Raw genomic sequence first — 22,901 nt, forward strand, 5'->3', positions numbered from 1 at the left:
GTCACCTCCAGAGGGGCAAAAGGTACATATCCCTATAGGTATAGAAAATGCTAAGGTGACCTTGTCTGTCAGCCTAGTCTTCTGTCTCAATCCCCGAGGACTGATAGCCAGAGAAAAGAAGGAACCACACACTCTGTGCCCAGCACGGTGCCAGGCCCTTTACAGATTGTGCTCTCACTAACCCTGGTGACTACTGCAATCCCCATTCTGCAGATGGGGAAACCAAGACCCAGAGAGGCCACAGCAGTGAGGGGGCAAAGCTGAGATGAGGTCTAAAGGATGCTGCCTCTGGAGCCCATGTTCCTCCTGCAACCCAGCAAGCCGTCAGAATTATCACAGCGGCCAGTAACTAAAACTGAAAATAACACAGATGCCCATCACTTGGGCACTAGTTAAATAAATTGTAGAGCATCCATTCAACAGAATCCTATGCTGCTTGGGAAAAAAATGAAGTAGATAAATGGTTTTCCACTCCTACACTCCTATACTGTTTAATTGTGTTTTTTTAAACCATAAACATGCATTATATCTAAAATTATTTTAAAGTGGGTGTGAAGCTCAATTCACAGATGTACAAGAAACCGACCATCTGTTCATTTGCTTTATATCAACTTTCTTTCTATTCAAAGCCCCATCCCGCCAGGCTGCTGGGAAACTCAACCTGGAAAACCCTCCATGGCTCCCCTCTGCCTGCAGGATTATGTCAGGTCTCCTTGCATGTCCCTCAAGGGGCTGTGTGACTGGGGCCCAGCCCATCCAAGCTCACGCTTACCTCCACCCTCCACACACTCCCTGCACCCAGCCACCTCACACTCCTCAGTCCTTGAACCCTGCACCCTTGCGCTCCCGTGCCGTCCCCTCTGTCTTAGGCATTGTTGCTCCTCTTGGCCTGGATGACTCCTACTCATTCTACAGGATGTCTGTCCTGTCTGCCGGCTGTGTCGGGGGCCTCCTCAGTGGCCCCACAGGTCCCTGTGCTGCCTCCATCAGTGCAGTCACCCCCACAATCTGGGATCACTTTGGAAGTAAGTTGTGTCCCCAGCATCCCACAAATCCATCTTGTCAATACCTATTTGTTATACCCACAAACGGAAGGGGTGAATGGCCTGCAGTCAGTCACCACAACAGCAAGAGCAGGTTCTGGGGTCCTGGCCAGGAGCCTGTCCATCCCCTCACATCATGTGATGTGACTTTCAGAGATGGGAACTGACATTATTTGCTGAGCACCTGCTGTGCAAGACACATCTGATCCTCACAAGAGCCTGGGAGTGGGTGGCCTTGTCACCATTTGATGAATGATGAACCAGGGCCCAGAGAGGGGAAGACCCACCTGGAGCCCCACAAGAGCCCCACAGCTTCCATTGTACAGCCGGATTTGGGCCAGGCTGGGCTCCAGAGCACATGCTCTGCTCCACATCACCCTGAGACCCAGGGATCATTTGGATGGTTGGATTCCTCTCTGTATTCTCCATCGCACCTGGCCCAAGGCAGGTACTGAGGACAACTGCAGGAAGAAGGGCAGGGTGGTGACAAGCTCCTCAGCAGAGTCCACTGGAGAGGGGCCCTGAGGACAGCCCTCTTGGCCACCTGGCACCACCCCCTCCTCCCCACCCTGACTCTGGCCTTACTGCCCTCATGTGGACAGCAGAGCAGCGGTCCCACTGCCTCCAGGCTCCCTTTTCCCAAAGCCCTGGTCTGTCCCTCCTTCTTCTCTGGTCTTCCCCGCCCCCCAGGCCCCTAGCTCTCCGTGACCCAAAGGACAGAGCCCAGGGCCCTCTGTCTGGCCTTCAAGGACCCTGGTGGTCTGGCCCCAGCCTCCTTAGCTGTAAATTCCATTCTCAAACCCCACATTGCCCTGGATGTGATGGGGCCCTGCACGGAGTGTGGGGGCACAGAACATGAGAAGGTACACACACTGACTTGTTTATTGGGCAGAGTCCTAAAGGCTCAGTAAGGCACAGAGTCCAGGAAGGGGGTGGGGGTGTCCTGGGGAGGTGGTCAGGAATATCCAGGCCTCAGTGCCCACACCCCGTCCTAGTGAGCACTCCTGGCTCTCTGCACAGCTCTGAGCAGCTCTTTCCTTCAGCTCCACTCTCCTGGGGAGCATAACAAAGGAGTCCCTTTTTCCCAAGGGGACGAGAATGGGTGGCCAGGGACATAGGGAAGGAAAAGACAGCTCCTCCTCCGAAGTCTGGGGGTAACAAGAGGGTGGGGCTCAGGCGTGAGCCTGAGGTTCCTCAGAGCCTGAAGGCACTAAGAACAGACCCGAAAGGCACTTGGCCCAGCTCAGGGGCAAGTCCTGGAGGTGGGGCAGGCTGCGGGCTCGGCCTGGCTGGCTGGCTGGGGAGGGGGATGGCTGTCACTGAGCAGCCAGGCACCAGGTGGGCAGGCTGCAGAGGGTTGCATCAGCTGAAGTCGCGGTTGGGCAGGAGGAGGGGGGCAACCAGGGTCCACAGGTAGAGGAGCAGCCCTGCCCAGCTGGCACAGATCTTCACCCACACGGCAGTCCACGTGCTGATCATCTTCAGGGTCTCGCCAGGTCTGGAACACACCATCCTCCCCGTGAGCCTGATCCCCAACCTTGTGACTTCTGTCCTGGCTCCTGACCTTATGACTCAGTTGTGACCCCTGACCAACTCTGGCTCTTAACCTATGACTCTAGTCTCTGTCTCTGACACTTTTGACACTTGGCCTTGTAATCCTAGACATAGCTCTTGACCTTGTACCACCAACCTGACCCTGACCTCAATTCCAACCTTGACTCCAGTCCTACACCATGAAATTGTGACCTGACTCCTGATCTCTACCCTTGTGACCCTAATTTTGTGTCCTCACTCCTAGTCCAGACTTGGGATGCTGGAGCTCCTTACCGTATCCTGATCTTTAACCTTAATGCTGACCTATGATTCTATAACCCAGCCCAGGCCTCTGACCTTATTACCCTGATCTTAGCTCCTTGACCTTGCCCTTTCCAATTTTGACTTTATGGCTTTCTAACCCCAATTTTCACCAAATGACCAAATTTGTGACTATGTATGACCCCAATTCCTAGACCTCATGACTCCTATTCTTGACCCTATAACTTTGATTCTGACCTCCATACCCTTATCCTAACCTTCCAACCATGAATCCCAAATCCAACCCCATGATCCACCCCTGATTTGTAAACCAGTCTGCCCTGCACAGGACCTGCCCCACCTGCAGTGATCCCCACCTTCCAGTCACACAAGGAAGGCCCCAGGAGCTGAGCAGACTAAGGCACTGGCAGGGAAACTGGGACAGGGAAGGGGCGGCTCCCTGGAGAGTCCTAAACAAACACCCACCCCAAGTCTTCAGCTGGCATCAGGAAAACCCAGTGAAGGACCAGAGGGGAGACATGTCGCACAAGCACCCAGGCCCCAGGCTCTTTCCATGCTCCGCCAGGCTGCACGCACCTGTACCAGTTGGTGAGCGTCATCATGATGTGCAGGGAGGCCAGCACCAGGCAGAAGTGGAAGAAGGAGTAGCTGTAGGTGACGCCATCCTGCTCATTGTCAAAGACTCGGCCCTCGCAGGCTGCGACCTGCTGTTGCTGCGTGGCCTCCAGCATGGGTGGGCACTCCTCTGTCTGCATTAAGCTGTTCACCTGCCGGTGGTCTGAGGAGCGCATGCTGCAGGGGATGGAGGAAGGTGGGAGGTCAGGGCCGGCATCACCAAGGTGGGTAGAGGAATAGCCATGGCATTGATCATAGTACTGGACACAGATGGTCCCAGAGCCTTAGAGGTCAGTGACCTGGTGATTCAGCCGTGGGCCCAGGAGTTAACAAACTGTTTGGACTCTCAACTCTATCCCTGCTCCCTGTGTGACCTTGAGCAAGACACTTAACTTCTCTGAGCTTCTGTTCCTGTAAAATCAGGAACAATAGTACCTCCCTTATAGGATGTCTGGGAGGATTAATTGCAATAATGATGTAAAGCCCCTAGCACTGTGCCTGGCACAGAGTATAAACTAAATAAACAGTTGCTATTATTATGATTGTTCATTTGCCATATGCATATATTGAGTACTTAATACTGCAAAGCACTATACCAGGTACTACATTCATTAATAATGTTAATAATTAATAACGCTCATTTGCTATTATTTTGTTTTCCTTTTATTAGTCTCCGGTAAGTAGTTGTAGCAATTGCCTCCCCTTCCTTTATGTTTACACTAAAAAAAGAAAATAACAATAGTAGTAATGATTATATGTCATTGCTTTTCTATGATAAGGTCTTGATGTTTTTAACAGAATGTAACAGTTTGAGACATGTACAATTTTGAAAAACTAACTTGTATTTTTTTCCTAAAAAAAAAAGGAGAGCTGGATTCCAACCCCATCAAATTGAGAAATCACCGCTTGCTAAGCTTCAGTGGAATAAAATGTGCCAATCTAATCCATGTGAGTCCAGAGCTGGGCCATCCAGAGCCAGGCCATCCAGAGCTGGGGGCAAAAGCCACCAGTGGTCCTGGCCCTCACACTTCTTTGCTATCTGTGCTTTAAGAACTGTATTAAGAATAGATATGCACCCCTGGGATCTCAGAAGTGCTGCCTGAAGACCACAGGCCAGAGAGGTGTGAGTCTGGGAAGCGTCAGGAAGCACCGCTGTGCCAGTCGGGGGGGGGGGGGGGGGGGGGGGGGGGGGGGGGGGGGGGGGGGGGGGGGGGGGGGGGGGGGGGGGGGGGGGGGGGGGGGGGGGGGGGGGGGGGGGGGGGGGGGGGGGGGGGGGGGGGGGGGGGGGGGGGGGGGGGGGGGGGGGGGGGGGGGGGGGGGGGGGGGGGGGGGGGGGGGGGGGGGGGGGGGGGGGGGGGGGGGGGGGGGGGGGGGGGGGGGGGGGGGGGGGGGGGGGGGGGGGGGGGGGGGGGGGGGGGGGGGGGGGGGGGGGGGGGGGGGGGGGGGGGGGGGGGGGGGGGGGGGGGGGGGGGGGGGGGGGGGGGGGGGGGGGGGGGGGGGGGGGGGGGGGGGGGGGGGGGGGGGGGGGGGGGGGGGGGGGGGATAGGGAGGGACAGAGGACCAGGGCAGGAAGTGCGCTCAGCCTCCTTGGCCACTGCAGCCACTGCGACCACTGTGTGCTCATGGCCTCGGACCAGAGGCTGCTCCTCCCTGATCCTCAGTTTCCTCATTGGTAAAACAGAGGTAATACAGGCATTTCCAGATTGAAAAAGGAATCAAATGAGGTGACAAAGAAGCTAGATGCTTGTGAACTGCCCAGACTTGACTTGGAGAAAATGTTTTGGAAAAGGCCAAAACAAAACAAACTAAAACAGACTCAAAATGTTCTAGCCAAGAGGCCTGGAGGCAGGTGTGCCGCTCTCACCTGGGATGGATGCAGAGGAGAAGGAGCAGAACCAAGGTCCCCTCTGGAGAGTAAAAGGTAGATGTGGAAAGCGGGGAAGTGCTGGGCCATGGGAGGTAAATGGAGAGTCTGCCAGGTTCAGTATAGACAGTTCCCTGCCTATATCCCTAATATGACCACTCTTAGCGACTCTTAGAAAATAGCCACTCACATCCACCCAGTTGTGCCAATGTTCAGTTATATGCAAGAATATCAGACATTTATTTGGCACCTATCACTTGCCAAGTTCCTTTTGCAGTGTTTTATACATATTAACTGATCTATAACCCTTCAACGATCCAATGATGGTACAATAGGTACCATTTTTACCCCTATTTTACAGACAAGGAAGCTGAGGCACAGAGCATTAAATGACTTGCCGAAGATTACACAGCTAGTGAGCAGCAGTGCCAGGTTCAAACACAGTCAGTCTGGCTCCAGAGTCCTCACTGAGGAGCACTTGCTAAAATGCCCCTTTAAAAAAAGCTGTTGTGATGGGCCGGCCTGTGGCTCACTCGGGAGAGTGTGGTGCTGACAACACCAGGCCAAGGATTAAGATCCCCTTACCGGTCATCTTTTAAAAAATAAAATAAATTAAAAAAAAAAAAAAAAAAAAATGTTGTGAGATATTCAGTAGCTGCCCTCTCCCGGGGGAGACTGTGGTGTCACTGTCACCTCCACCACCATGGAGGTTATCATACTCCTCTTATTGAGGAGAAAATTAAAGCTCACAGAGGTTAAGCCACTTACCCAAGGCCACACATCAGGTGAATGACACAGCCTGGACCCGCTGGCCTCAGCCCAAGCTCCTTCTCTGACCCCACAGCTTCCCACACCTGACTAAAGTGGGAATGAGGCAGTCCAGTGTACAGGAGGGAGAGTCCAGCCTACCTCTGTTGCCCACTCATGCTGTGCCCTCTAAGGGACTCAGTTTCCCTACCAGCACAATGCAGGGGCTGCAAAGGCTGCTTGCTGAGGGCATCTTCCAGCTTGGTTTCTTGGCTCCCATGTCCTCCCCTCACTTCCAGCTCTGGGTCCCCAATCCCAATCCCTCCTCAGAGACCAGCCCTGCCATACCTGATGAAGAGGGTGCACAGGAGGAAGATGACAAGACCCACGATGCTGGGGGCATCCCACCACTGGGTCTCATAGCCCTCGGAGCCTGCCAGGACTGTCTCATTGGCAAGGTGGGTCAGCAGGTGGGGGTTGCACTTCTGGTCTGGGAATGGGAGCACAGTCATCCTTAGCCCATGTAGATCAGGTCTGGGTAGCAGGTAGCCCTGAGGCTGGGCAGAGAGCCAACCCAAATGGACAGACACATACACAACCAACCATCCAAGTCCCAGAAACAGAGAGCACTTCGCAGACAAAATGACAGAACAACAACTCCATGAGCTGGTGGGACCCTCCCACCTCCCTGGAGGACTGAGTCTTGGAATAGGCTGGAGCTGGGATGTCCCTGTCACCTGTGAGGGTCCCCAGCCCCTCGGCAGGCCACTGCTGGCCCAGGAATGAAGCCAGACCTCCTTGAGCCCGGGCCTATACTCACCAGGGACATTGGAGAGGGCCAACCAGGTGACAAACATGGTGTAGAGCGTGATGACTGAGGCCTGCAGCAGACCCGAATTGGGCTGGGCATCCTGGCAAGAGCCATTCATAGGTAAGACCCCTGCCAGACCCGGGGATGCACCACTTCCACAAACCAGGGGGCCTCAGAAACCCCCACCCACCCTAAGGACATCCCACTCCACACCACTTTGGGAAAACATTCCAACCAGGTTACCCACCACCCACTTCACTACCCAAGGTGGAGTTCTAATTTTCTCCTAACACCCCTCAAATTACCTGACTTCCTCCCCCTGCTAAAAACCCCTTCAAGAGCAGCATCTCATCACCCTCTGGATTAAAGCCTCCCTGGTTTGCCCTCCTTCCTCTCCACCTGATCCATTGCCTGCTGACTACACTCCAGCCATGGCGGCCTCCTTTCTGTCCTAGAACCTGCCAAGCCCTCTCCCACCTCAGGGCCTGTGCTCTTGCTCTGTTTGCTCCCTGACACGTTCCTTCCGGTTGCTCTGCACAGGCAACCCCTCTTTACTATTCAAACAGGACCCCAGTGAGGCCCTGAGAACCCTGACTACAGCAACCCATGCTCCTGCCAGCCCACCTCCCTTTTAGCCATACCCTCTCTTATTTTCTACTAGCACTTACTATCCAAACTTACCTTATTTGGCCTCGTCTCCTATTACTTGTCCTTCCCCACCTCTTACCACAAATGCACTTGAGAATATGAATCTAAACTCTGTGATTAAGAGCACAGGTTCTGGAGCCAGCCTCCCTGGGTTCAAATCCCAGCTCCACTACTTACTAACTGTGTGACCTTGGCTAAGTCTCTTTATTTATGTAAGCCTCCATCTCTTCGTCTGTAAAGTGGGGATAATGATGGTGTAAGGACCAAATGACATGACAGATACCATTAACTGTTAGCTATTGTTATTATTTCTTCTATTACTTCCCTTCCTCTTCCTCACAGCTATATCCCCAACATCTGAAAGAGGGCCTGGTACACAGCAGGTGCTCAAGAGGTATTTGCTGAATAAACACTGATAGCTTTGTGATCTGGGACAGAAGCATCACCCTCTCCGGCTAATGGAAACTCTGACCAGAAGGGAGGATCTTTGCCTTTCTGCTAAAGACCTCTCCAAACAACCTTAGCTACCTTTGAAACCCCTGGTGTGCTGAAATCCCAAACTGTGAAGTGCTACTGGATTCACAAGGTGGTCCTTAAGAACAAATTATTACTTTGGGAGCCCCCACCCATTATCTCAGATGATCTGGCACTGGAAACTGGCATTGCATCTTCTTTTTTTTTTAAAGATGACCGGTAAGGGGATCTTAACCCTTGCGTTGGTGTTGTCAGCACCACGCTCAACCAGTGAGCGAACCGGCCATCCCTATATGGGATCCAAACCCGGGGCCTTGGTGTTATCAGCACCGCACTCTCCCAAGTGAGCCACGGGCCAGCCCGGCATTGCATCTTCTAATAACATCACTTTTTTTTGGCTGCGGGCCAGTACAGGGATCTAAATCAACACCACTTTTTGAGGTATCTAGAATGGTCACTCAGTAACTCTTCCTAATGTTTTCCTGATTTGCATAAAAACAAAATGTAGAGGATTCATAAAGCAAATGTACTTCACAGGGCCTGGTTTTCCAAAGCCTTGCAGTTTCAAATATTGACCTTGCGGAGGACTGGAAATTTTCCTCAGGCTATAAGTCTCTGGTGTAAGATAAAGATTTGTGGCACAGTAAGGTTGCTGGCTCAAGGACAGACTAGTTAATGATTGATATGTAAAGATACTGAGAAATTGCTGTAAGAAAGGAATGTTTGCTAAGATCAAGCTTTTGTTGGTGGATCAATTAATTGCCTTACTGGAATGTCATCTGGCTTGTTTCACTGAAAGTTACCAGCCTACATTGTTAAACTATAACCCCACCTATGTTTTCTTCCTGTAACTTCCTGGTCTGAAAAATAAATGCAGGAAGAGAACCCCAATTCGGGGTTAATTTCCCAAGGAAGGAATGCCTCTCGCTTGAGGGTTCTGGGAAAGTTAACCACTTTGGGGCTTCTCACTGCTCAGAAGAGATGGGCTTTGGGGCCGGCCCGGTGGCGCACTGCTACAGTGCGCCGCTTGGGAAGTGTGGTGGCGCTCCCGCCGAGGGTTCGGATCCCACATACAGACCGGTTCCCGCTCATTGGCTGAGCGAGGTGCAGGGGCCAACACCGAGGGTTGCGATCCCGTTGCCGGTCATGAAAAAAGACAAAAAGGAAAAAAAAAAAGAAGAGATGGGCTTTGAGTAATCCTTTGTGGCTCCATACCCAGGGGAAGTGGGGTGACAAATCCATGGGGGGCAAAGCAACAACAAAATGACAACAATAACAATAACAATAGCTAATGTCTGATTGATATCTACATGCCAGGAATTGCTCTAAGTGTTCATGAATAGGATCTCAATCCTAAGAATAACTCCAAATAGTAGGTCTTATTATCTCCATTTTACATTTGATGGGAAAGGCAGAGAGAGATTAAGGCACTTTCCCAAAGACACCCAGTATGCAGATGTGAGAGCCAAGACACTAACCTCAGGAGGCTGAATTGGAAGCCCACGCAGTTACCCAAGCCTCTGTGACTGACAGCCCCTGCCCGGGTACTCAGGTTCCTACAAGAAATCCCACCCACCAAGGGGTAGGGCCTCAGGCCAGGGAGAGACAGGCAGGCTCACCTGGACCTTGGGTAGGATGGCGGTGATGGAGACGCAGACACAGAGGGTGAGGTTGAGGCCAATGAAGACCTTGCCCTCGTAGCAGGCATTGGGCTGGGTGTAGTAGATGAACATCAGTGCCACGGCCGCAATCGACAGCGAGTAGAAGAGAAAGGTGAAGAAGAAGAGGCCTGGCAGGGGGAGTGGCAGGCAGGGGTCAGGAGGCAGGAGGCACAGGGACCCCACTCCTGAGAGGGGACTTGTCAGGCGGCCCCCGTCCCACCCAGTTTCCTCATCTGAGACATCAGCACCACCTTTGTGAGTTATTGCCCCATCCTGAACTGAAAGGATTTATTTGCTATAATAAGGTAACCGTAACAACAAAGACAGTGAATACAAAATAGTCTTGTCAACATTGAACTAGTATACAGTAGTCTGCTGAAGACCTGCTCTCTCTGTCCCAGAGAAACTGGCACGATTATGGAAGTGTGAAACCAAACCAGCACATAGGTGGGCCTTTCTTCTTGATTCATTCAGAAGAACTGAAAGACTTGAGCAGGGACTTATTCTGCCTCTAGGGTTCCAATGACCAGGTGTCACCTGAAATTTAGTCTGGGCCCCACCAAAAGGCCCTTACATTTTGCCAGCTGTGCATGGCTCATCCTGCAGGAATCACCCAACTAAACCCTTCCAAGGCCTTCCCAAAGCAGCTCTCCTCTGGTGCCCCCAAAGTTGCCCCCGATCAGCTGCCTCCTCCCTCATCTACCCCCCATCTGCCTTGGCTGGTTGAACTCCTGCCCTACAGCAGGGGCTGCTCGAGCTGCCGTCCAGGCTTTCATCGAGCCTCACGCACCCGCTGATTCCTTGGGTAGCCCTGGCCCTGTTGGGTGTGGGCCCCTACACAAAGGCCAGTGGCACTGACCTGCATACCAAGCGCGGGAGTCGCACTCCTCGGCCTTGCCCAGCCACCGCTGGTTCCAGGAGTGTGCAAAGTCAATGAGCAGTATCAGCTGGATGAGGATAAAGAGGAAGGAGCCCACAACGCCAAAGTAGAACCAGACTGGGTGGGGAGAGGGGAGTGAGGCGAGGAGGGTTGGCGTGGGGGCAGCAGCTCCCAGGATTCCCGGGGCAGGCACGCAGCCCATTGTCTCCCGCTCGCATACATCTATTCATTCAATAATCATTCATGCCCCCTGCACTGGGGACACTGAGAAGAGGCAGAGTCCCTGCCCTGAGGGAACCCCAACCCGTGCACAGAGATGCACACAGAGTGGGGCAGGGTATGGGTTGGGGCGAGGAAGGTCCCCCCATCCCTTGAGTTGCCCAAAGCATGGGTGGGGGGCAAGGACGCAGCCAGCAGCCCGGGTCTGTGTGCCAGGGCAAAGAGTAGCCCCCACCATGCTCCTCTGACCTGAGGCCCCGCCTCCCTCTCCAGCAGCCCCCACCCCTCCCCTCAAGCCCGCCTACTGTCAGAGAAGGAGCCGTCAGGGATGTAGAAGGCACCCACGGTGATGCCCACGAGGACCAGGAACTTAAAGAACCAAAACCTATGGTGGGGGTGGAGGGAATGAACAAGGAAGCTGAGTGGGGGCAGGAACACCAGAAGCCAGACCAGGCCTGGCCCCAGAACACCCACCCCAAAGAGTAGATACTGGGAGAGGTGAAGATGGACTTCCTAATGGTCTGATGGGCACAGAAAGTCTGTCCTTGACCCAGGAAAAACCCCGAGGGACAGAAGGAAGAACAAACCAGGGGTGAGGGTGATCACCCAGGTTCTAGCCCCAACTGTGTCACCAAAGTGCTGTGTGGCCTTAGGCTTGTGGTTGCCCTTTCTGAGCCTTCTTTCCTCATCTGAGAAATGGGCATAACTAAATGAGTTGATGTCCGTGCTGTGCCCCCCTAGCTTCGTTGGCTCCTGAGTCTCAGGGTAGGGTCTGGAGATCCCTGGAGACAGGACGAGGAGAGGGAAAACCGCTGGGGGAGGGTCCCAGGGGGTAGGCGGGGGCCCCTCCCTCACCCGTTCTGGATGGCAGCCCGGGGGTCCTGGCTGCTCCGCACGCAGATCATGAGCAGGGAGAAAAGGAAGAAAAAAGCCGCCATGGCGAAACACATGCGGTAGACAGCACGGTGGCCAAGCACGGAGCCACAGTCGATGTAGCCCTGCAGGACCACGGGAGTCCCGGCCCCCTCCTCACACACCCAGGGCAGCTGTGGAGACAGAAAGAGCAGCTGGAGGGCCCCACCCCACACAGAAGTCCAGTGGCTCCCTCTGCCAAGGCCACAGCAGGGAAGGAGGCTCTCCCAGCAGGAGCTGGGCCAGGCATCTCCATCCCCATTGCCTCCTCCACCTCCTTTTGCACCGCCTCTGGGTCCAGTCACACCTTGTAACTAAGTGTTGACTTCCCTGTTCCCATCCCCAGGGCCTCAGTAAAGCGTTGCAGCCTGACAGAGGGTTTCCTGAAGTGTTCTCCACCCACCACCTGCATCAGAACCACCTGCGATGCTCGGGGAAAAGAGATTCCCAGGCCCCTCCTATAAAATAGAGCCTCTAAGATGGGGTCTAAAAATTTGCATTTGTACAAACTCCCCAGCAGTTCATACCTTTATACACACTAAAATGTGAGAACCTCTGACTAAATGTCCCCTGAATCTGTGCCAGACTATGAAACACTGAGAGGAAGGGAAGAGTTAGAAGCCCCAAACTGGGCCTGAGCATTAAAGAGGAGAAGAGCATCCCTGGGCATCACCAGTGTCTAGAGGGGCAATAACGATTAATAAGATTTTCTAAGGGGACCATGGCTTATGAGAAACATGAAACCCTGCATGAGGTTCAAGCCCTCCTCCCTACATGAAGAGATGCCCCCAGCCACCACCGTTTCCAACCTCAGATCATTGGTGTTTCCAAACATCCCTGCCACCTCTTCTTGATGAGCTGTGACCCCAAGCCTGGGCCCTCTAGCCAGGAGCAGCTGAGAACCCTCACTATAGAGACCAGGCCCCGCAGATGGCTTCCACCCCCACCCCACTCTCCCTGGGGCCGCTTACCTTGTAGAGCTGACTCTCCACGCCAGGGCTCAGCATGATGATGCACACCAGCACCCCCAGGAAGAGGAAGACCGTGAAGATGAGGCGGCTCACGGTGGAGTTGCGGCTGGAGGGGCAGCAGCTGCACAGGATGCAGGGGGCAGAGCCGCAGAGGCAGGACGCCTGCAGGAGGGCAAGGTGTGGGTGCTGTTCTTTCTGCCTCTTCCCTGCCCCACCCATGCACGCAGCACCACTACCTGCCCATCCAATGCCTCCAAATCTGTGCTGAGCAGGCAAGAGCATACTCTTGCCCAGCTGTCATCCTATAAACCAAGTCTGGAAGAGGCTGGGTCACATAGAGCTACCCAGCCAGTAAGCAACAGAACCTAGATTTAAACCTGGATCTGTCTGTGGCTTTGGAGAGAGGAAGCTGGAGTCACACTGTTTCTTATTTCAGGGAGGGAGAAAGTAAAAAAAAAAATCGGAAGGCCAGCTCTGTCACTGATCACCTATGTGACCTTATACAGCTTGCTCAACCTCTCTGAACCTCAGTTTCCCCTTCTAATATAAAACAGAAATCATAACAGTACCTACTCCTCACGCAGCAGTTGTGAGAACAAAATAAAAATGTTAAACTTCTATTAAACTGACTCCCTTTCCCCATGCCCACTTAGTTTTTCTCCACAGGACTTACCATAATCTGATAGGCTTTCTATTTCATCTATGTTTATCTGCCTTCCCTTTATAGCGGGGTGTGGATTTTTGTCTGTTTTGTTCACTGTGGTATTCCCAGAAACTAGAACAGTATTTGGCACGTTGTAGGAACTTAGGACTATCTGTTGAATAAAAAAATGTTTGGCAAAGTACCAGACCCATGTTAAATCCTCAAAAACCAGCAAGCACGTAGTAAACATCTGGTGAATGAATGGAGTAAAGAATGGTGAGTGGCTATTTCCACTCTGGGGCTGTACCCATTTTGGACAGCAGGTGGCCATCTAATCCCTTCCCTGGCCCGGGTCCTCTGCCTAAGCTGCTGTCAGGCTGTCCCTCTTCCCCAAGTCATTTAGGGGCTGGGGATGCCACACCATTCACAGCTGGTGCCCTGAAAAGGAGACTCACAGCCTTTGAGGAAACAGGCTCCACATCCAGGTACAACTGTTTATCAGACAGCCCCAACTCCTCACCCAGATATTTAAGAGCCTGGGGAGCAAGAGAAACAGGCCCCGCCCTCCTGCAGCTTCCGTGGGCGGGAAAGACACTGAACAAATAATCACACACATCTCGGTAAGTGTAAGAACACGTACTCACTTCCATGAGAGTGCTAATGGGACCTAGTTTCAATTGGGGGGGTGGCAGGTCAGGGAAGCCTCCTTCAAGAAGTGACATTTAAGCTGAGAGCTGAAGGATGTGGAGGCACTGCCAGACCAAGGGGGAGGAAGAGTGTTCCAGACAGAGGCGGCTCTGGGGCAGCAGGAACTGTGGCCAAAGCTTCCTGAGCAGGCGGTGAGCAGTAAAGCGGTGGGGTCACAAAGGCTAGCAGGGCCAGACCACATAGGGCCTGGGCAGCTAGATACAGGATCCTGGTTTTCATCCTAAGAGCAGTGGGCATCCACTTGAGGAGGGACAGGAAGAAACTCACATTGAAAAATCAGGTGGGTCTGGCCGGTTAGCTCAGTCAGAGCACAGTGTTGCAACACCAAGGTCAAGAGTTCAGATTCTAATACCGGCCAGCCACCCCCCCCCCCCCCCAAAAAAAAAAAAAAACCCCTCGGGAGACCCGGCGGGGCGGGGGCCCGGCGCCCCCCCCGCCCCCCCCCCCCCCCAAAAAAAAAAAAAAACCCCTCGGGAGACCCGGCGGGGCGGGGGCCCGGCGCCCCCCCCGCCCCCCCCCCCCCCCAAAAAAAGAAAGATCAGCTTTGGAAGAGCAGGCTGGAAGGGGCTCCTGGCTCCTCCGAGACCCCGCACCCTTCTTTCTAGACTGGACATAAGGTATACAACACACTCTACTTGGAATGTAGCTGCCTTCCTGTCTCCCCCATACTTTTCCCCCAGACTGGCAGTGACCCTGGAAATGCTCTTTGTTATCCATTTCTCTCTCACCCACAAAACCAAATACAATACAGATACTAAATGAAATGCTTGGGGAATGAAATTATTCCTCATGGTCCAAATCATACCCTTCTACCCATCCAGCAACTTCTAGTTACCTCTTGCAGCTGCCACCCCAAGCCCTGCCTCCTATCCATGGCCATTGTTGGGAGAAGGAATAAGGAAAAGCCAGAAAAGTGTTTTGTAGCCCATGGAGAGCATACTGGTTATCAGAGAGAGCAGGTTACTAGTCCCATTTTACAGATGTGGAAATTGAGAGCAGAGAGGTTAAGAAACTTGCCAGAGGTCACACAGCAAGTTAATAACTGCACTAGATTCCAGTAATAAAAGTGACAGCTACTATTATGAGGGGTTACTCAGTCCCAAGCACTGTGGCAAGCACTTTATCTACATTAAGCCTCAGTGACAGACACTGTGAAGTGTGTTGCAACCTCACATTTTCAAGTGGGAAAACAGACTCAGATAACATGACCAAGGTCACACAGCAAGTAAGCTGAGGAGCTAGGATTCAAACCCAGATCTGCATGCACCAAGGACCAGGCTCTGTCCACAGAGCTACACTATTCCCCAGCTCACTAACTCATTGGTGGTAGTTTCATTTAATTACAAAATACCCCAGTGATGAAAACAATCCCTCCAAGGCCAGACAAAACCAAGGGAGGCCAATAGGTACTGACTGATCTCAGGAACCAGGTGCCCAAGTGCCGGGCCAGGCCCTGACTCAAGCTTGTTACCATTTACATTTGAAACATCTGAGACACAAGAAAAGCTTCCACGCTTTCAGGGAGCTTGGCCTTTTCAGTTCATGCTGGTTCCTAGAGATCAAAATCCAGGTGTTCCTAATACCTGAAATCTCAGAATTTCTAAGGGCCTGATCAGCAGCAAGAGAGGCCAGATTAGGGAGAGAAAAACACACAGTAGCTCAAGCTGCTTCCAGAGCATCCTTGGAAAGATTCACTCACCGCACCTCTGGAATGGCTCCTACAAGAACCTCTTCCTACAGACATACCAGTCCCTGGGAGTAAGGGCAGACACATGTGCATATACACAAACACATGGAAGTTCATCATGGCACCATTCATAATATGCAAATAATAGGGGAAAAGTGAAAATTACTACATGCCCATCAGCACATCATGGTTCTTTCTCCATAACAGAAATTTCTCTGCTAAATGGGGCAACTGTGTAGGTAACACTTAACTTGGGTACACTTAATTGTATATAAATTATTATCCCAATTAAATTGATTTTATAAATATAAAAAAATAAAGATTTTACTTCCTTTTTTATTTCTTTGGCAGCTGGCCAGTATGGGGATCCAAACCCTTTCTTTTTTTTTTTTAAAGATGACTGGTAAGGGGATCTTAACCCTTGACTTGGTGTTGTCAGCACCACACTCAGCCAGCGAGCTAACCGGCCATCCCTATATGGGATCCGAACCCGGGGCTTTGGTGTTATCAGCACCGCACTCTCCCGAGTGAGCCACGGGCCGGCCCCAAACCCTTGACGTTGGTGTTATAACACTGTACTCTAACCAAACGAGCAAACCAGCCAGCCCAAAGATTTTAAATAAGGAAAAAACTAAAATATACATAAAGCTTTGGGTTTTATGAACTTATTAGAATCTCAAGAAACTGCAAATAACCTAAATATCCAACACCTGGGGACAGAGGTGGTCCTTCACTCCACAGGATGCTATGCAAGCAGTAAGATGAAAGTCACTAGGCTGCAGAGCAACATGGACTAATGATTATGACTCAATATGAAAAGCCAAGAAGGACCCCCCTTTTCCTCCAAATGCACTCAGGGGAAAGGCAGCAATGGAAAAGCCCCAGAACACTGACAGCGGCTGAATCTTAGCACCAACCCTGGTTCTCAGAATGGGGAACTCAGAATTTAAGAAGCCCTGGTTCTGAGGATCTTAAAGTTGCAAGGTTATTTGGCATGTAACAAATCTGATCTCTCTCCAATGAAGAATCACCAGAGAGCAGCCAGCCATCCTCTGCTGCTTGCACACTGCCAGTGACAAGCAGCTCACTACCTCCCCAGGCAAGCTGGATAGCGCTGGAGCCATACTGGCTTGGCACTGTGGGAACAGGCTCTCGCTGAGTCATTCTCACTCTCTCCTGGTGGTCCCCAGAGCCAGCCACAGAGGTTCTTAGAACCACTCCTGGAGCACTGGGTGGGTAAGGGAAGAGGCTGAGGGTTGGGGCCACAGTTTTGAGATGTTTTGTTTAAAACAAACTGGTCCTCCACTCTGGATAAGTACCCAAAAGAATTGAAAGCAGGGACTTGAACAGATATTTACATACCCATGTTCATAGCAGCATTATTCACAGAGCCAAAACATAAAAGCAATCCAAATGTCCACTGATGGATCAATGGATAAACAAAATATAGTGTATACATACAACGGTATGTTATTCACCCTTTATTTATTTATTTATTTTTTAAAAGATGACTGGTAAGGGGATCTTAACCCTTGACTTGGTGCTATCAGCAGCACCACGCTCTCCCAAGTGAGCAACCGGCCATCCCTATATGGGGATCCGAACCCGTGGCCTTGGTGTTATCAGCACCGCACTCTCCCAAGTGAACCACGGACCAGCCCTTTATTCACCCTTTAAAAAAGAATGAAATTCTGACACATGCTACAACATGGACATTATGCTAAGTGAAATAAGCCAGGCACAAAAGGACAAACATTGTGGGGCTCCACTTACATGAGGTACCTAGAATAGACAAATTTATAGCTAGGAGAAGTAGAATGATGGTTACCAGGGGCTGGGGAGTTACTGTTTAATGAGTATTTCAGTCTGGGAAGATGAAAATATTCTGGAGATGGATGGATGGTGGTGACGGTTGCACAACAATGTGAATGTACTTAAATGCCACTGAACTGTACACTTAATGGTTAACACATCCCTATACTGGACAGTTGCCAAAAACACAAATAAATAAATTAAATTAAAAATTTTAAATTGTTAATATATTTTATGTTATGTATATTTTATCACAATAAAAAAAAAGGTGGAGGCAGGGAGTTTTCAAGGAAGAGTAGGAAGTCAGGTAGGTGAGGATGGGAAGAAGGGTCCTAGCAAAGGGCATAACACATGCAACACTACAGGGAACACTGTCTTTTCAGGGTGGCTGAAAGGGTGAGAGCAGAAGCTGGAGCTGTAATGGAAGTGGTGACCAAGGTCCCTGTTGGCCACACCAGAAAGTCTGGTCTTTATCCTGAAAGCAATGGGGAACCACTGTGAAAGAAAGAGTATGACATCAGATTTGTATTTTAGAAATATCACTTTGGCCACAGAATGGAAGACAGTTCAAAAGAATGGTGTGCAGCAACTTTGGAAGTAGGGGGCTGGAGTCAAGGGCTATTTACAGTAATCCAGATGAGAACGGATATTAAGGAAAGGCAGACTCTAGAGTTATCATTGCATGCCTTAGCCTACAATATTTACTCCTTCTGTTGGAGTGAGCAGGACTAAAGCCATATTGGGACCTAAAACCACATGGGCTATAGGCAAATTTTTTTTTTTTTTTTTTTTTAAAGATGACCGGTAAGGGGATCTTAACCCTTGACTTGGTGTTGTCAGCACCACGCTCACCCAGTGAGCTAACCGGCCATCCCTATATGGGATCCGAACCCGTGGCCTTGGTGTTATCAGCACCACACTCTCGCGAGTGAGCCACAGGCCGGCCCCGATAGGCAAATTTTAAAAAGACATAGTTTTTATTCTTAGCATGCATTTCTCTGAGTTCCCTCTTTCCCCATGGTCATTTGATATTTTGGACCTTGGTTATGGGGTAAGATGACATTATTTACATGAATGTAAAGGCGTCTTCCAGCCAGCCTAAAGCTATAGACTTGCCAGGAGACATGTACTACCAGACCATAAGATAACAGCAAAGATGGGAAAAGGAACCAGACAGAGTCTTGGTGAGACCTTGTACCTGACTCCTTGCACAGGGCTCACCTCTCCCTCCCTCCTGCTTTTCATTTCCCCTGTTCCATTTCCTCAATCCCCTCTTTAAAAACCCCTCAGTAAATCTTTGTGATGGATTTAGTCTAGCCATTCTCCTCAGGTTTATGGGAGAGATGGGTTAGCCTAACATATCTCCTCAGGTCTCCAGTATTCCTGAAAAAAAGCTGACTTCTGTTTTCACCAACATTTGACTTTTGAGTTGTTTGTTTTTGAAAGGGGACAGGCAGCTGGACCTGTGCCCGGTAACACTTTTGAAAATGCCATTCATTTGAGATTGATAGTATTAAGGTTGTATTTGTTAGATATCCATTTTTAATACATAGTTTCCTAAAATAAATTATAAGCTCCTTGAAGACTAAAAAAAAAGTTAACATGGTAAATTTTATGTTACATATATTCTGTCACAATTTAAAAACAAAAACAAAAAGATCTGTCCCCAGCAAGAATGCATTTTGCAGTCTTCATGAACAGCTCCATGACTGGCTGAGCCACCCCAGGACGAGTCAAACAACAGGAGCAGAAGCCCACCCAAAACTACTCAGGTCACACTTACTTCCCCCAAGTGGTGCCAAAAATGCAGCTCCTAGTGCTGGCTCTGCCGCCAATCTGCAGTCTGGCCTTAGGCCAGTCTCCCCTCCCTTCCACGGGACTCAGTTTCCTCATCTGTAAAATGTGCTCCTGGGACAGGAAAGTAAAGTAGCTCAGAGCTCAGGTTCCACAGTTGGCCAGCCCTGGGTTTCAGTGGCTTTGCCACTTCCTTGCATGTGGTCCTGAGCAATTTACTGCTCTGGGGTGTTTATGGAGTGGCTGCTGCTAAATACATTGAAGTGCTCATCTCAGTCCCATTCAGTCCCCACCTGCCCACAACAAGCTAAGGGGCAGGTGCCATTGTTTTCTCCACTTTACAGACAAGGAGAGGGGCAAAGTGACCCTCACCAACACACAGATGAGAAGAGGCCATGCCAGGATGCCAGTCCAATCAGTCTGACCCAAAGGCCTTTCACACTCCCTTGCATGTAGCAGGCCCTCCACAAATACGTGCTGACTGTCCAAGTCATCATGTGCTGACTTGCCTGGTGACTCCCGTTCTCTGTGGGCCCATCTTATCTCCTCACCTAAGGCAGGACTCACCTTCAGCACAGTACAAATGCTAAGAGAGGCACAATGGACAGATGGGTCACAGCTGGGAAGGTACAAAATCTTCCCCACCGACCCATGTACCATTCCTATTAAAGATGCCTAGGAACTTGCCATTAGAACTTCATTCCTGGGCTGGCCTGTGGCTCACTTGGGAGAGTGCAGTGCTGATAACACTAAGGCCACGGGTTCAGATCCCATATGGGGATGGCCGGTTAGCTCACTGGCTGACCGTGGTGCTGACAACACCAAGTCAAGGGTTAAGATCCCCTTACCGGCCATCTTTAAAAAAAAAAAAAAAAGAACTTCATTCCTGTAGGGCCACTCTTCACTAAAACAGGACATAACTGGTGTCCAGTAGTGCCCAACTGCACCACTTAGCACTGTGAGGCTGTAGGGAAATCACTTTCCCTCTCTGATCCAGTTTCCTCATCTGTGAAGTTAATATTATTCATCTGTGTGAATAATATTAACTGCCTCATAGGATGTTTGTGAGGATTAAATGAAAGGATATACATATACCTAAAGTGCTCACTACAGTGCTGGGCCTATAGTAAGGATGCAGTAAATGGTGGCTATTGTTGGTATGCTTACCTGTGAAATGGGATAACGATTTTACAGGGCTAGGGGGAGAAACAATGAGATGGCATGGGTGAGAGGTTCATCATGGCACCTGGCTCAGTAAATGTCAGTGCTCAAAACCCCAAGGCAAGGACGCTAAAGAGAGGGGCAGATCTCTTGCAGATACTGGATACTCACTAAATTACCTCCCAAGTCTACCCTGAGCCAGCCCTGTCCCTCAGGCAACCAGGTTGTGATGAAGGGAGGAAAGGTGTGGGCAGAAACCTGGACTAGGGGGTCAGATTTGAATCCTGACTGTGCAATTCCCCATCCTTTCACTGTGCAACCTTAGACAAGTCAGCTAACCTCTCTGGGCCACAGTTTTCTAATCTGTATCCTGAGGGTTTGAGCAGGCCAGTCTGGTCTCAGCATTATAGGATTCTATGACTCAGAGACCAGCACTTGGCTTTGCATTATCTCCCGGTGGAATTCTCCACCCACCTTTCCTCAGTGATAACAATAGCTCCCACAATGAGCATTCACTATATGCCAGGAACTGTGTTGGGCACTTTACTGCCTTACCCCATTTAAACTTCCCAACAGCATTATGAAGGATGCACTGTATCATCCTCAACTTACAGAAGGGGAAACCAAGACACAGGGGATTGGCAAGTCTCCTCTCAACATGCCCCACCCCCAGGCCCAGTAGGGCCCATCCCTCACCAGGCACAACCAGAAAGAAAACTCTACCTCCTTCACCAGGAAGCAAAGCCTTCTTGAGCAGAAACCCAGCTCAAAACTTGAATTCATTGGGCCGGGAGGAATTTCAGGCACCAGCTTGATTCTTCCTCCTGTTCTCACACACACACACACACACACACACTCTTCACAGATAGGAAATGGACACACACACACACATACACTAGTCACAGATGGGAAATGGAGGCCCAGATTGTACAGGGACCCACTCTACAGCCTTCCTGTGCTGATCTCATTTTCAAAAAATGGCTGGGAAGTAAATCTCCAGATCCCCAGCTCGCACCCCCACGTTCCCCTCCTAACACACGCACAATCAGAGACAAAGGAAGTCCTGAGATTCAGCAGCCGCCACCGAAGCCCCCTCTCCCTCTACTCTCCCTCTCTGCGCCTCTTTGTGTGCGGCCAGAGGGGGAGGGGGCTGCCTGAATGAACCTCAGATTTAATGAGGGGAAGAGGGAAAAGAGAGGGGGCTGGGAAAAAGCAAAGGAGAAGGGGCCTCCCAGCCGGGGTCTGGCTGGAGCCCCTCCCCTATGCTGGCTGCAGCCCCTAAACAGAGGCTGGCGGCTCCCCAGGTCCTGGACCCAGGCGACCCAGCACTCTCCCAGACACACCCGAACCTCCCTCAATTCCTGGGTCTCCCAACCCCGAGTTTGGTCCAGGGGGTCGGTGGCAAACCGCATCAACCGTATTCAAGTGGGGTTTAGAAAGACCGGATGGAGGTTTTCTCTCCACCCCACCCCCGTCTCAGCTCTGGGACCCAGAGGCAAGAAGGGTCTTGCGCTTGCTGGGGAAGTGCCCAGGAGTTAACGTGAGCCAGACTGAACGTGGAAGAGACGAGGACACAGAGACACGGATAGATAGATGGACAGACACCGAACTGTAGGGACAGACAGCGACAGCCCAGTGGTGACAGACAGACAAAGGCAGTCGTACGAACAAACGGACAGAGATAAGTATCAAACAAATACACATGGACAAACTGAGCCAGACGGACAAAGACAGACAGACTGATGGGCAGACTGCCAGAGGGACAGAGAAGAGGACGCAGCAGAGAGGGACCGGGACCAGGCAGGCCACACAAAGAGTCAGAGCGTCCGGGAGAGAGAGGAGAGACGCCCTCCGAGGACCACCCCAAGTTGGGCGAGGTGGGACCGCGGGCGCGGGTGGAGGTCGCAGCTCTCCCCCCACCCGGGGCTCCGAGCCTCAGTCTCCCCAGTTCCCGGGAGGGGCGCCGGCCGCGGGCACTCCCCACCCCGCCCGGCGCGCCCCACCCGTGCTCCGCGGTAACCCGAGCCGCAGACACCAGCTGCCCCCGGCGGCCGCCGGCCCGGGATCGGGGGAGTGGGGGGCAGCTGGATGGGGGCACCGAGTGAGAGAGGGGCCCGACGGGCGAGGAGGCGGGGTGCCTGCTCCGAAAGACAAGTTTGGAGGAAGGAAAAACAAACTATTTGGAGGAAGAAGGTAAGAAAAAAGTGCGGGGCCGCACAGCAGCAGGCGGCGCGCGCGGGGCGCCGGGGTTGGGACTCACGCAGCTCAGCAGGGAGCAGGCTCCCAGGCAGGCCCCCATGGTGGCGGCGCGGGGTGCGGGGCGCGGGCCTCGGGATCCGGCCGGGCTCGGGGTGCCGGGGCCTGGTCCCTCCCCGGTCCCGGCCCCACCCCCGCCCCCGCCCCCCCCCCCCCCCCCCACCCCCCCCGCCCGCCCCC

At 51.9% G+C, this 22,901-nt stretch overlaps 1 protein-coding gene across 1 annotated transcript; it reads right to left on the bottom strand.

The window, feature by feature from the left end:
- Positions 1-1,901: 1,901 nt before the first annotated feature.
- SERINC2 (serine incorporator 2) lies at positions 1,902-22,801 on the bottom strand. The gene is made up of 10 exons (XM_008580882.1): positions 22,726-22,801; positions 12,661-12,822; positions 11,633-11,823; positions 11,083-11,162; positions 10,538-10,675; positions 9,637-9,806; positions 6,905-6,995; positions 6,433-6,574; positions 3,435-3,650; positions 1,902-2,541 (listed from the first exon to the last, which is right to left on the bottom strand). Exons 1-10 carry the CDS (start codon positions 22,762-22,764, stop codon positions 2,406-2,408), a joined length of 1,365 nt encoding a protein of 454 aa, XP_008579104.1. The 5' UTR covers positions 22,765-22,801; the 3' UTR covers positions 1,902-2,405.
- Between the last annotated feature and the right edge of the window lie 100 nt (positions 22,802-22,901).

The sequence above is a fragment of the Galeopterus variegatus genome, unplaced genomic scaffold, assembly GCF_000696425.1.
Source record: "Galeopterus variegatus unplaced genomic scaffold, G_variegatus-3.0.2 Scaffold2190, whole genome shotgun sequence".
NCBI classification, from domain to species: Eukaryota; Metazoa; Chordata; class Mammalia; order Dermoptera; family Cynocephalidae; genus Galeopterus; species Galeopterus variegatus.